Genomic DNA, 13,877 nt, shown 5'->3' with positions numbered 1-13,877 from the left:
ATTGCTCTTTAGAACCCCCCCAGTGTTGCTGTCAAGCCCCCCAAAAATACCCCTGATTTTGGATCTAGTTTGATTTGGATTGTACAATCCAAAATCTCCATGTATTTCGGAAGATAGATCCAAAAGAAGTCAATATAAACATTTTGGAAGATACGATCTGAAACTATAAGGGTCTTTTCGTAAGTTTGGGGGGCCTGTAACTCACACATATACACAACTACAAATGAAAGTTCATTGACATTTAGACCTAGTCCTTCAAAACTTAACCCGCATTCATTGACATTTTCAGTATTTGAATTATTGACATGTCAACCCCTATTCTTTTTATTTTTTATTTTTTTTATAATAGCCAATCGTTACTAAGAATCATGCATGACATTACTTTCAAAAAAATAAAAAATTAATGTACTACACTACATATATGAATGAATTAATGTTTTATTGATTTGAGTTAATTTCTTTTTCTACTTCTCTCTCTCTCTCTCTCTCTCTCTCTCTCTCTCATATTAATTCAATGAAACTCAAAAATGTGTTAGTCTTACTATTGTTCTTTATGTTTTTGGATTGTGTTTTACTGAAAGTAGAATCCAAGTGTCTGAAAGGGTGTGATATAGCTTTAGCTTCTTACTATGTCATGCCTGCATTTAAATTCCAAATTATAACAGGCTTCATGCAATCAAAGATTGTTACCAATAATTCTTCTGATATTTTAAATAGATACAATAAAATCTTAGTAACCAATCATGCTAATATTTTTTCATTTTTTAGAATCAATATTCCATTCCCATGTGAATGTATTGAAGGTGAATTTTTAGGCCATGTGTTTGAATACACAGCAAAGGAAGGAGATACTTATGATTTGATTGCAAATACTTATTATGCAAGTTTGACAAGTGTTGAGGTTTTGAAAAAGTTTAACAGTTATGATCTAAATCATATACCTGTTAAAGCTAAGGTTAATGTTACTGTCAATTGTTCTTGTGGGAATAGTCAGATTTCAAAAGATTATGGCTTGTTTATTACCTATCCACTAAGGGCTAGTGATACTCTTCAAAAGATTGCAAGTGATTCTAAACTTGATGAAGGGGTGATACAGAGTTTCAATTCTGGTGTCAATTTCAGCAAAGGTAGTGGGATTGTGTTCATTCCAGGAAGAGGTATGTATGTTCTCGTTTTCGATTTCATTCATCATCCTTTTATATTCAATGATTAAGTTACCCTTTTATTTATTTATTTTTATAATTTGCAGATCAAAATGGAGATTATGTTCCCTTGTATCCTAGGTAGGTAACTTGAATTGCAAGTATTGCTTCATGTTTGGTTCTATCTTTCTAACTTCCTTTTTTCGCTCTTGCAGAACAGGTTTGCCTTCTAATGAACATGCTTGATGCTTTTTCACAAAAAATATGCGAATGTAAAAGAAGGTGAATGTCTCGTATGGGTTTTAATTTGGTTCTATATAAACAGGTCTTGCTAAAGGTGCAGCTGTTGGTATAACAATAGCAGGAATACTTGGACTTTTATTAGTATTAGTTATCTGTATATATGTCAGATACTTCCGAAAGAAGGAAGAAGAGAAAACTAAATTTCCTGAAACTTCTATCGCCTGTTCATCTCAAGATGGTAGTGTTATATTTTTGTATTCATATTCTATGTTGTTATTAACTATTCCATTCCTGACCAAATATAAGTATAAGAATCGAAAAAGTTAGTTTTAACAGTTAATAAAAATACTAATGGTGAAACAGGAGCTAAATTCATTGTGGTAGACAAATCACCCGAGTTTTCGTACAAAGAACTAGCCAATGCTACTGATAACTTCAGTTTGGCTAACAAAATTGGTCAAGGTGGTTTTGGCGAGGTCTACTATGGAGAGCTGAGAGGCAAGGTTTGTAATCATTGACACCAATTTACCTTGCATTCATTTGGTAAGAGTCTGGCCTTACAGTCTAAAGGGATGGAGTTCAAATTCCCTCGGAGATGGTTGTAAAATGATCGTTAGTGTTACTTTAACTTATAACAATTGTTTTCTTATTAAGTTGGTTGTTTTCAATTACGCAGAAAACTGCAATAAAAAAGATGAAAATTCAAGCAACAAGAGAATTTCTTGCTGAACTCAAAGTCTTAACAAGTGTCCATCACTGGAACCTGGTGAGTTTTCAAGCGTAAAACAAATTTTGTTTTAGTTTTTACTTTATATAAGTGATTAGTGCTTTATAAACTTGAGTTATTTTGTAATCTATATCTATCTATTGTTATGTCCAAATAGGTACACTTGATTGGATATTGTGTTGAGGGATCTCTATTCCTTGTTTATGAATACATAGACAATGGAAACTTAAGCCAACATCTACATAATTCAGGTTATATTATAAACACACGAAGAGTTATCTATTTTCATAGTTTTTTTTTTTTTTTTGATAAGCTTATCTATTTTCATAGTGATGTTGCATTAATGTGAATACTGTTTGCAGCGAAAGAACCGATGACATGGTCTACAAGGGTGCAAATTGCTCTTGATGTTGCGAGAGGACTCGAGTATATTCATGATCATTCGGTGCCTGTATACATCCATCGCGACATTAAATCAGATAACATTTTGTTAAATGAAAACTTCACTGCGAAGGTATAGTTATGCCTCGATAATTTTGTGAAAGATTCTTAGTTGGTACTATTTTTCTTCTTGAGATAATTGTGTGAGAGTGAGATCTTATATTATTCCTATTATTACAGGTTGCAGATTTTGGATTAACCAAGCTGACTGATGTTGCAAGTTCAACCGATAAAACCGATCACATTGCAGGCACATTTGGTTACATGCCACCTGAGTATGATGAACTCTACTTCTCTTTTATGTAGTTAATATGGCTATCTTATTCTTAGGCCTTAGTTTAATTCTACCATTTACTTTTTTGCAGAAATGTATATGGACGTATTTCTCGCAAGATAGATGTATATGCTTTTGGAGTTGTTCTTTATGAACTAATTTCTGCTAAAACAGCTGTGATCAAGGTTGATACAACTGAGTTTGAGTTTAAGACCAATGAATCTATTGATGAATACAAGAGCCTTGTAGCATTGGTAATTGATTGTTAATTAGTACTTATACATATGTTCATATATTGTGTTTTTTTTTAACTGATATGTATGTCAGTTTGATGAAGTTATTGATCAAGAGGGAGATCATATAGAAGGTCTAAGAAAACTGGTGGATCCAAGGCTAGGAGAAAACTATTCAATTGATTCCATCAACAAGGTATACACTATGTATGAATCATAAACATTTTTGCATTTCTGATTTCTGTACTATCAGACAAGCTTTACCTGTTTTTTCCACTGGCAGATGGCACGGCTTGCCAAGGCTTGCATAAACCGAGATCCGAAACGACGTCCAACAATGAGATCTGTTGTGGTTTCTCTTATGACACTAAATTCAACAATTTATGATTATGATGGTAGTAGGGCAGACAGTGCATCATTGAGTCTTACTATGGAGCATGACTCAAATTCAAAAGAATTTCCAATGTGAAACTTAATAGTTAATAACTTAATACTACTCTATTATGCGCTGGTTGTAAAGCTTATTATAAGAGATGAAGAACAGAAAAAATCACATACTGTGGATGATGGTTTATCGAAATTTGTATATATGATCTGTTTATAATTACTTAGAAAATGTGAAACCAAATTGTATGATTGGTCTAGACCAATGTTAGGTAGCAGCAAAACTATACCCATCTTGGATCAATTACTTTACTTGTCTTAGCATTTTTATATCCCACATTGGATAGAATATAACATTATCAAGTCTATATAACTGTCTGATACACTAGACAGTTTGCTGAGTTGGGTAGCGCCAACTTTTGACCCGAGGGGGAGCATCAAAGTGATCAAACATGGCTATGGTTTGTTGAGCTGGGTTGGTAGCTGCAATATGCTGGCCTGCACGCTCCAAGTTGGCAAAGCTTGGGCCAAAGCTTGGGTCTCTTTGTTCCTAGACAAGAGGGCACTGCGTGAGGCTGGTTTCACAGAGCAGCGAACACCTCTGGCTCTTGACGGTGGAGGGATAACAGGCTGTAGCACTTTCAGCCCATTAAGCTTGGTGAGCCTAGCCTATGAACCATAACTTTTTTTTTTTTTTTTTCACCCTTTGGGTTTGAGTGCAAATGGAACTGTAATGGCAACAACTTGGTGTACAACCAACAACCTTCTATTTGTTTACATCTGGCTTCAACAAAATAAATTAAAGTTGTTTGATTTGTCTGAATTTTAATTTCAAGAAGTTTGACGATTGGGAAAATAACCAAATTGTTATAATTCCACTTAAAAAAAAGTGTTATAATAAACATCATAATACAAATTACCTGAAAAACAATAAAAATTGTTAGTTACCTACAGCTATTAGCATTTAGCAGTTAGAACATAGAACCGAAATCAGAAGTTAAACTAATAGCTTTCAAAACTACTATATAAATAAATATGGCACATTACTAGTGACCTAAAATGCCCAAAATCAGCACAGCTCCTTTCAGGTACAACCAAAGCTTAATAAATGGGTCCTTTATAGAGTGTTGTAAATATGTCACATTCCATTTAATGCTACCAATTTTTCTTCCTCTTCCACAATAGAAGTCTAATGTGGGAAGTAAACAAAAAAAAAGTCTAATGTAGGATTAATAGACTAATAGCTGTTCTAAGCTAATACAATAACATGACTAGATACCTAACTTTCAATTATAAATACAACTTATAAAAATTCATGTTAAAATAGGGGGGTAAAATTCCGCATTTTAAAATAGGGGGGGTAAAATTCCGCATTTTTCAAAATAAGGGGGGTAAAACTGCATTTAAACCAAGTATTTTTTAAGCTTTTTACATAAGTTTTTTTTTTTTTTTTGAAAGGCCGCTAAATGTAAAAACAGTATCTTTGCGATGTCAAAAATAAAATGAAAAGAACTACAGCTTTTACTAAAATCATAACTAAATCTATTTTAATACAATCTTAGCATATTGAGAATTGAGATAAATACAATCTTAAACTCGATATAAAATGTTGACGGCCAAACTTGTTTGTTACCTGGTGTAGAAAACTAAAAGTAGAGAACAAAGTACAAGACATAACAACACCTTTAGATCTGGAGTACTTTACATTTAGAGTTTCACTTTTCGTATATAGGCATACATGTGCATTCCTTGATATTTTAAATTTATTTTTCTCGTTACTTAAAAAATGAGTGTGTAAATAGTAAAAATTAGGGGGAAAGTTCGTTTTTTCTAGATAGCAAATTGCAAACTAAGTTTGTTTTTAAGAATGTGAACCGTATAAAAATCAAATTGTTTTGTCCTTTTCACCCTTTTCTCATCTCCTATGAAATAACTTTGAGTGGAACACAGTTCGTAAGTTAAAGTGTGAACCATTCGTTCACCTAATTTTCTATTTTCTGTCAAACTTATCAACTCTTGTAGTCTTGATACATGACTATTGCAAGTATAAATGTAAACTTGGTCATATCAAATCAAGTAACAATTTGGTATAGCTATGTTTACAGTGTGTGTGATTGGTCGATAATGTCACAACCGCTCCAGTAACAAATTAAAATATGATATAAGATAGTGACCGCATTTTTATATGGTACACTAGTTAAAGTGTAAAAGTGTAAATTGAGTTCGCACTCTAAGTGTGTGTTTGGTTTAGCGGTGGTTATAATTGAGTTCGGTAAAATAGAGTTTGACTGAATTGATTTTGTTAAAAGTGAGTTGAATAGAATTGATTTATGTTTGGATATATCAATGTAAAAGTGATTCTCAATATTTGATTTTGTTTGGATTATTTGAATCAAAATTACTTTTTAATGTGTAAACTACCAAAAGGTTCTTTTAACATATATAAAATTATAAGTTATTTTTTAATCAAAGTTATTTTTTTTCACCAACCAAACCCTTTTTTTTTTGCGTGTTAACTAAAATATGGGCCTATTTTTATAGTAAAAAAATAAAATTAATCGTAACAAAAAAGTTCCAATCTCTCTTCATCTCTAACCTTGAGTAAAATTGACAAAAATTGATTTACATGTTATTATTATTAGGCTTAATTAGTAAAATGATTCCTTAAAGACATTTTTTGTTTCAGATTGATCCCTTAAAGAAAAAAAGGTCCGAATAGGTCCCTTAAAGAAAAAAAAAAATCTCTGTTAATCAGTTTTGTCCCTAAAAAAAGGTCTGAATATGACCAAACTGATTAACGAATATGTTTTTAAGGACCTATTCGGACCTTTTTTTCTTTAAGGAACCTATTCAGACCTTTTTTTTAAGGGACCAATGTGAAACCAAAAATATATTTAAGGGACTATTTTACTGATTAAGCCTTATTATTATTATTATTATTATTATTATTATTATTATTATTATTATTGCTTCGTAAAAGTATTGGTATGATGAAATTTGCATAATGTTATCTCTCTCCTCGCCTCCCAAATTATTATATTTTTGGGTACCTCTACGTGCAATTGTAGAGACTAATCATCTCGAGATAATTGAATGGGTTAACCTCTTCCAACAAATAATTCTCCGTATGCATCAACCAAAGACCCCAAATATCTACCACTTGTGATACATTATATTGATATCCTTTTGGATTTTAACATATGGACTTCGAATTTTAGAATCCAACAGATTATGAGAATCCATCCTGTCATTTAGAATCGAAAAAATGCACAATTTTTAGGAATTTTGTGTTCCAATTAATGTTGATAAAGCTACTCATGACATCAAAATATTGTTGATTTTGTTCCGGTTAAAAAATCTTTTGGGTAAAATCTACACTTGATAGAAAGGATCATTGTTCGATTCACCGCAACTGTGATTGAGAGGAGGTTGAAATCATTTGATTACAGAACTGACTCTCGAACCAGATTATACGGTCCATAGACCAGCAGATACCGATGCTGAAATAAAAAATAGTAATAATTATCGGTTGTCACGATCTTATTGAAGAATTGTATCTCTAAACAAAGTTATCACTTGTTTCTAATTATGTTATATATAAAATTTCAAATGGAAATATTAAATAATTTAAAATTGAAAGATGCAACTGGTATTGTCAAATAGATTCCATTTTGATTTTTATGATAGTGAAGTCAACTAAGGAGAATTTGCATAGGCGTGGCTTAGAATTAAAAATTTAAAATATTGTGTTTGATTGTTGAAGTTATGAGAGGACACAATGTGAAGTGGTTGCACAGCTACCGACAGGGTTGCTATTACTAATACAAAGGATTAAACAAATCTTAGTAGTAATTATTAACATTTTCAATCCCCTTTGGATGCAACAAATAGTAGTATTGTTCATAATACATCCAAAATAATTCACATTTAAGTTGTTGTCTCAATGAATAAACAATGTGATCGGCATGCCGAATCAGATTTGTGTTATTTAAGTTTTTATATTATTATAGTTTCTTACATAATTTTACTAACGATGAATTAGTTTAAGTCGTAAGAAGTTGAGCCCTTAAATAGATTGGTTGTTAGAGGTTCATCTCTGAACAACGGTGAAAACTTCGTACTATTGTAACTAAAAATAATTAAGGCTTAAATATTTTTTTAGTCATTACAAATATGCGACCTTTTAAATTTAGTCCCTAAATAATTTTAATAGTAATTTTAGTCCCTATAAAAATGTTTGTCAACATATTTTCAATGACCTCTCATAAAAAGTTAAAAATATGAATAATACATAAAAACTAATGCAATTGGAAATGCAAGGATTAACAAGCGTTAAGTCTAGAACGAAAATATAAATTTGTAAAACAAAAACCTACGAAATAAAGCTATGGAATTCACACACAAAAAAAAAAAATATCGAATTTTATTAATTGATTAAAGATAGTCCTTACGACTACAACACAAAATTATTTAAATACTAAACCGAAACTCTGACGTGATAAATATTCAAAATAGAAATAAAACAAAAAATTGCTAAAATTATGCTAAAAATATTAAATGTTGTTTTCGGGATTGAAAAGAACTCGGATGGCTTAACAAGCCCATATGTCACATCATAGTAGCAAGTTGGATTCGTGAGCCGATTCCCTATTCGGAAATGTATAATAATAGTCTAACTGACATAGGATGCAAAACTTGAAACAATCCTGTCGCGAACCTACCTTTCCGACGCGCAACTTCATCTTCGATACACACAGCCAACTTTGCTACATCAATAAAAATTTATATATTAGCATAAATTATTTCGCATAAACTGAAAAATAAGTCAATCCAATCACACCCATATAGTTTGTTTACTATGTGGATCATAGTAATTTCCTGAAATATATAGATGATATCATATAAGAAATAATGTCAACATGGACAAAATTTACTATGACTAAAACAAAACAATGACCAAAAACAAATTTTCCTATATTTGACATGCTAAAATCAAACAACTTTTACATAGACTCAAAGTGAAAACTTGTATATAAAGTAAACTTAAGAGTACTCTTTAGTCTTTACAAAAACCAATTAAATGTACTTGGTATAAATTATACAAAGAACATTCATTGATATTTTCAGTACATGAATTAATAACATGTCAACCCTTACATTGTTCCCTCCACATTCTCTTTGAAACAGTCAATAATATCCAATCATGCATGTCTGTTCTGATCATAAGTGCAAAATCGTGTGCATAGAAAATTGAGAGTTGAGTTAGAGTCATTTTCTATATATTAAAAATTCAATAGAATGTGTGACATTACTTTCAAGAAAGAAAAAATTGTACTACATAAGAATCTATTTTATTTTATTTTTTCTGATTTGAGTTAATTTCTTTTTATGCTTCTTGATTTCTCTCACTTATTGATTCAATGAAGCTCAAAAATAAGTTCATATTGTTGATTCTATTTCTGCATTGTGTTATTTTCAATGTTGAATCAAAGTGTGTGAAAGGGTGTGATGTAGCTTTAGCTTCATACTATATCATGCCTTTAGTACAACTCCCAAATATAACAACATTTATGCAATCAAAGATTGTTAAAAATTCTCCTAAAGTTATAATGAGCTATAATAAAGACATAGTATTTAGTAATGATAATGTATTTTCATATTTTAGAATCAACATTCCATTCCCATGTGAATGTATTGGAGGCGAATTTCTCGGTCATGTGTTTGAGTATTCTTCTTCTGAAGGAGATACTTACGATTTGATTGCGAATACTTATTATGCAAGTTTGACAACTGTTGAGGTTTTGAAAAAGTTCAATAGTTATGATCCAAATCATATACCTGTTAAGGCTAAGGTTAATGTTACTGTAAATTGTTCTTGTGGGAATAGTCAGATTTCAAAAGATTATGGCTTGTTTATTACTTATCCGCTAAGGGCTAGGGATAATCTTCAAAAGATTGCAAGTGATTCTGAACTTGATGAAGGGGTGATACAGAGTTTCAATTCTGGTGTCAATTTTAGCAAAGGTAGTGGGATTGTGTTCATTCCAGGAAGAGGTATGTATGTTCTCGTTTTTGATTTCATACATCATCCTTTTATATTCAATGATTAAGTTACCCTTTTATTTATTTATTTTTATAATTTGCAGATCAAAATGGAGATTATGTTCCCTTGTATCCTAGGTAGGTAACTTGAATTGCAAGTATTGCTTCATGTTTGGTTCTATCTTTCTAACTTCCTTTTTTCGCTCTTGCAGAACAGGTTTGCCTTCTAATGAACATGCTTGATGCTTTTTCACAAAAAATATGCGAATGTAAAAGAAGGTGAATGTCTCGTATGGGTTTTAATTTGGTTCTATATAAACAGGTCTTGCTAAAGGTGCAGCTGTTGGTATAACAATAGCAGGAATACTTGGACTTTTATTAGTATTAGTTATCTGTATATATGTCAGATACTTCCGAAAGAAGGAAGAAGAGAAAACTAAATTTCCTGAAACTTCTATCGCCTGTTCATCTCAAGATGGTAGTGTTATATTTTTGTATTCATATTCTATGTTGTTATTAACTATTCCATTCCTGACCAAATATAAGTATAAGAATCGAAAAAGTTAGTTTTAACAGTTAATAAAAATACTAATGGTGAAACAGGAGCTAAATTCATTGTGGTAGACAAATCACCCGAGTTTTCGTACAAAGAACTAGCCAATGCTACTGATAACTTCAGTTTGGCTAACAAAATTGGTCAAGGTGGTTTTGGCGAGGTCTACTATGGAGAGCTGAGAGGCAAGGTTTGTAATCATTGACACCAATTTACCTTGCATTCATTTGGTAAGAGTCTGGCCTTACAGTCTAAAGGGATGGAGTTCAAATTCCCTCGGAGATGGTTGTAAAATGATCGTTAGTGTTACTTTAACTTATAACAATTGTTTTCTTATTAAGTTGGTTGTTTTCAATTACGCAGAAAACTGCAATAAAAAAGATGAAAATTCAAGCAACAAGAGAATTTCTTGCTGAACTCAAAGTCTTAACAAGTGTCCATCACTGGAACCTGGTGAGTTTTCAAGCGTAAAACAAATTTTGTTTTAGTTTTTACTTTATATAAGTGATTAGTGCTTTATAAACTTGAGTTATTTTGTAATCTATATCTATCTATTGTTATGTCCAAATAGGTACACTTGATTGGATATTGTGTTGAGGGATCTCTATTCCTTGTTTATGAATACATAGACAATGGAAACTTAAGCCAACATCTACATAATTCAGGTTATATTATAAACACACGAAGAGTTATCTATTTTCATAGTTTTTTTTTTTTTTTTGATAAGCTTATCTATTTTCATAGTGATGTTGCATTAATGTGAATACTGTTTGCAGCGAAAGAACCGATGACATGGTCTACAAGGGTGCAAATTGCTCTTGATGTTGCGAGAGGACTCGAGTATATTCATGATCATTCGGTGCCTGTATACATCCATCGCGACATTAAATCAGATAACATTTTGTTAAATGAAAACTTCACTGCGAAGGTATAGTTATGCCTCGATAATTTTGTGAAAGATTCTTAGTTGGTACTATTTTTCTTCTTGAGATAATTGTGTGAGAGTGAGATCTTATATTATTCCTATTATTACAGGTTGCAGATTTTGGATTAACCAAGCTGACTGATGTTGCAAGTTCAACCGATAAAACCGATCACATTGCAGGCACATTTGGTTACATGCCACCTGAGTATGATGAACTCTACTTCTCTTTTATGTAGTTAATATGGCTATCTTATTCTTAGGACTTAGTTTAATTCTACCATTTACTTTTTTGCAGAAATGTATATGGACGTATTTCTCGCAAGATAGATGTATATGCTTTTGGAGTTGTTCTTTATGAACTAATTTCTGCTAAAACAGCTGTGATCAAGATTGATACAACTGAGTTTGAGTTTAAGACCAATGAATCTATTGATGAATACAAGAGCCTTGTAGCATTGGTAATTGATTGTTAATTAGTACTTATACATATGTTCATATATTGTGTTTTTTTTTTAACTGATATGTATGTCAGTTTGATGAAGTTATTGATCAAGAGGGAGATCATATAGAAGGTCTAAGAAAACTGGTGGATCCAAGGCTAGGAGAAAACTATTCAATTGATTCCATCAACAAGGTATACACTATGTATGAATCATAAACATTTTTGCATTTCTGATTTCTGTACTATCAGACAAGCTTTACCTGTTTTTTCCACTGGCAGATGGCACGGCTTGCCAAGGCTTGCATAAACCGAGATCCGAAACGACGTCCAACAATGAGATCTGTTGTGGTTTCTCTTATGACACTAAATTCAACAATTTATGATTATGATGGTAGTAGGGCAGACAGTGCATCATTGAGTCTTACTATGGAGCATGACTCAAATTCAAAAGAATTTCCAATGTGAAACTTAATAGTTAATAACTTAATACTACTCTATTATGCGCTGGTTGTAAAGCTTATTATAAGAGATGAAGAACAGAAAAAATCACATACTGTGGATGATGGTTTATCGAAATTTGTATATATGATCTGTTTATAATTACTTAGAAAATGTGAAACCAAATTGTATGATTGGTCTAGACCAATGTTAGCTAGCAGCAAAACTATACCATCTTGGATCAATTACTTTACTTGTCTTAGCATTTTTTATATCCCACATTGGATAGAATATAACATTATCAAGTCTATATAACTGTCTGATACACTAGTAGTTTGCTGAGTTGGGTAGCGCCAACTTTTGACCTGAGGGGGAGCATCAAAGTGATCGAACATGGCTATGGTTTGTTGAGCTGGGTTGGTAGCTGCAATATGCTGGCCTAGACAAGAGAAGAGGGCACTGTGTGAGGCTGGTTTCACAGAGCAGCGAACACCTCTGGTTCATTAAGCTTGGTGCGCCTAGCCTAACCATAACTTTTTTTTTTCACCCTTTGGGTTTGAGTGCAAATGGAACTGTAATGGCAACAACTTGGTGTACAACCAACAACCTTCTATTTGTTTACATTTGGCTTCAACAAAATAAATTAAAGTTGTTTGACTTGTCTGAATTTTAATTTCAAGAAGTTTGACGATTGGGAAAATAACCAAATTGTTATAATTCCACTTAAAAAAAGTGTTATAATAAACATCATAATACAAATTACCTGAAAAACAATAAATATTGTTAGTTACCTACAGCTATTAGCATTTAGCAGTTAGAACATAGAACCGAAATCAGAAGTTAAACTAATAGCTTTCAAAACTACTATATAAATAAATATGGCACATTACTAGTGACCTAAAATGCCCAAAATCAGCACAGCTCCTTTTAGGTACAACCAAAGCTTAATAAATGGGTCCTTTATAGAGTGTTGTAAATATGTCACATTCCATTTAATGCTACCAATTTTTCTTCCTCTTCCACAATAGAAGTCTAATGTGGGAAGTAAACAAAAAAAAAGTCTAATGTAGGATTAATAGACTAATAGCTGTTCTAAGCTAATACAATAACATGACTAGATACCTAACTTTCAATTATATATAATAAACCGATTAAAAACTACATATTGCATATAAATAGAGAAGTTAAACTAGTAGTTTGTAACACTTAAAAGTATGAACAAATTAATTTCATTCAATAACATATACACTATTTTTTTTAATTACTTCAAACTCCTCTTTTCCAATGGATACGAACTCCTCTCCTTAAGATGGCCGCAGTGACATTCATTGCAGCCGGCATCCAATTCGGGTGGGCACTCCAGCTTTCCTTGCTAACACCTTATGTGCAGCTCGGGGGAGTTCCCTATCAATGGGCCGCCAAGATATGGCTCTGCGGCCCAATTTCGGGAATGGTGATCCTGCCACTCAATGGTTTGTTCTCCTTCTTCATGGCCATCGGTAATATTCTTGGCTATTTGGCAGGTGCTTATGAAAATCTCCACAAACTGTTTCCTTTCATGGAAACCAGAGCTTGCAATGCCTTTTGCGCCGACCTCAAAGTATGGTTCTTCTTCTGGGTGCTCCTCTTTATCATTCTTTCTACCTTCACCCTTCTTTACGTAGAAGACATCCCAGTTACATCACCGGAATCCAAATCACAAGTTTCTTGCTTGCTTCGGCAACTTGGTTGGTGCATTCAATGGATTGCCGAAATCAATGTGGATGCTGATGGTAGTAACGGCAATCAACCGGGTTGCTTGGTTCCCATTCTTCCTCTTCGACACGGATTGGATTAATCCAACATTCTATGAATTTAAAAAGTAAATTTTTTTTTATAATAAGGATCGGAGGGAATACTAACTCCTATAGCTCTAATTGTGAATCCTTTTTGCTTTTATTTTATTCCATAAGGAATACTAGTATAAGTTTTCTCTAATAATATAATACTTCAAAATTTTCAGGTTTATATATGGAAGAAGTCCTCAATATCTC

The 13,877-nt window shown here is 32.2% G+C and overlaps 2 protein-coding genes across 6 annotated transcripts; both read left to right on the top strand.

Moving 5' to 3' along the window:
• Nucleotides 1–412: 412 nt before the first annotated feature.
• On the top strand, nucleotides 413–4,014 carry LOC123920651 (lysM domain receptor-like kinase 3). Of its 3 annotated transcripts, none has more exons than XR_006813739.1 (11): nucleotides 413–1,157; nucleotides 1,250–1,283; nucleotides 1,463–1,623; nucleotides 1,749–1,888; nucleotides 2,062–2,151; nucleotides 2,270–2,363; nucleotides 2,475–2,626; nucleotides 2,734–2,828; nucleotides 2,919–3,081; nucleotides 3,165–3,256; nucleotides 3,344–3,485. XR_006813739.1 is itself a non-coding variant. In XM_045972947.1 (11 exons), exons 1-11 carry the CDS (start codon nucleotides 515–517, stop codon nucleotides 3,527–3,529), a joined length of 1,839 nt encoding a protein of 612 aa, XP_045828903.1. In that variant the 5' UTR covers nucleotides 417–514; the 3' UTR covers nucleotides 3,530–4,014. The 3 variants fall into 3 exon arrangements, 2 of the variants coding, with proteins under 2 accessions (XP_045828903.1, XP_045828902.1); XM_045972947.1 differs by having other exon boundaries at nucleotides 417–1,157; nucleotides 1,770–1,888; nucleotides 3,155–3,256; nucleotides 3,344–4,014; XM_045972946.1 differs by having other exon boundaries at nucleotides 419–1,157; nucleotides 3,155–3,256; nucleotides 3,344–4,009.
• A 4,497-nt stretch (nucleotides 4,015–8,511) lies between these two features.
• On the top strand, nucleotides 8,512–12,210 carry LOC123921665 (lysM domain receptor-like kinase 3). Of its 3 annotated transcripts, none has more exons than XR_006814141.1 (11): nucleotides 8,512–9,498; nucleotides 9,591–9,624; nucleotides 9,804–9,964; nucleotides 10,090–10,229; nucleotides 10,403–10,492; nucleotides 10,611–10,704; nucleotides 10,816–10,967; nucleotides 11,075–11,169; nucleotides 11,260–11,422; nucleotides 11,507–11,598; nucleotides 11,686–11,827. XR_006814141.1 is itself a non-coding variant. In XM_045974303.1 (11 exons), exons 1-11 carry the CDS (start codon nucleotides 8,865–8,867, stop codon nucleotides 11,869–11,871), a joined length of 1,830 nt encoding a protein of 609 aa, XP_045830259.1. In that variant the 5' UTR covers nucleotides 8,512–8,864; the 3' UTR covers nucleotides 11,872–12,210. The 3 variants fall into 3 exon arrangements, 2 of the variants coding, with proteins under 2 accessions (XP_045830259.1, XP_045830258.1); XM_045974303.1 differs by having other exon boundaries at nucleotides 10,111–10,229; nucleotides 11,497–11,598; nucleotides 11,686–12,210; XM_045974302.1 differs by having other exon boundaries at nucleotides 8,513–9,498; nucleotides 11,497–11,598; nucleotides 11,686–12,210.
• The last annotated feature ends 1,667 nt before the right edge of the window (nucleotides 12,211–13,877 follow it).

The sequence above is a fragment of the Trifolium pratense genome, linkage group LG4 (genome assembly GCF_020283565.1).
Source record: "Trifolium pratense cultivar HEN17-A07 linkage group LG4, ARS_RC_1.1, whole genome shotgun sequence".
Taxonomy (NCBI): Eukaryota; Viridiplantae; Streptophyta; class Magnoliopsida; order Fabales; family Fabaceae; genus Trifolium; species Trifolium pratense.
The sequence above is the reverse complement of the archived record's forward strand: the minus strand, read 5'-3'. Positions and strand labels throughout refer to the sequence as shown.

What these genes read in the sequence shown, in the direction of transcription:
- LOC123921665 (XM_045974302.1), top strand. Translation starts at nt 8,865, where the DNA reads ATGAAGCTCAAAAATAAGTTCATATTGTTGATTCTATTTCTGCATTGT. An exon ending in CCAACATCTACATAATTCAG is followed by an intron (nt 10,705 to 10,815) that starts GTTATATTATAA and finishes TACTGTTTGCAG; the next exon opens with CGAAAGAACCGATGACATGG. An exon ending in TTTGGTTACATGCCACCTGA is followed by an intron (nt 11,170 to 11,259) that starts GTATGATGAACT and finishes ACTTTTTTGCAG; the next exon opens with AAATGTATATGGACGTATTT.
- LOC123920651 (XM_045972946.1), top strand. Translation starts at nt 515, where the DNA reads ATGAAACTCAAAAATGTGTTAGTCTTACTATTGTTCTTTATGTTTTTG. An exon ending in GTGTCCATCACTGGAACCTG is followed by an intron (nt 2,152 to 2,269) that starts GTGAGTTTTCAA and finishes ATGTCCAAATAG; the next exon opens with GTACACTTGATTGGATATTG. An exon ending in CCAACATCTACATAATTCAG is followed by an intron (nt 2,364 to 2,474) that starts GTTATATTATAA and finishes TACTGTTTGCAG; the next exon opens with CGAAAGAACCGATGACATGG.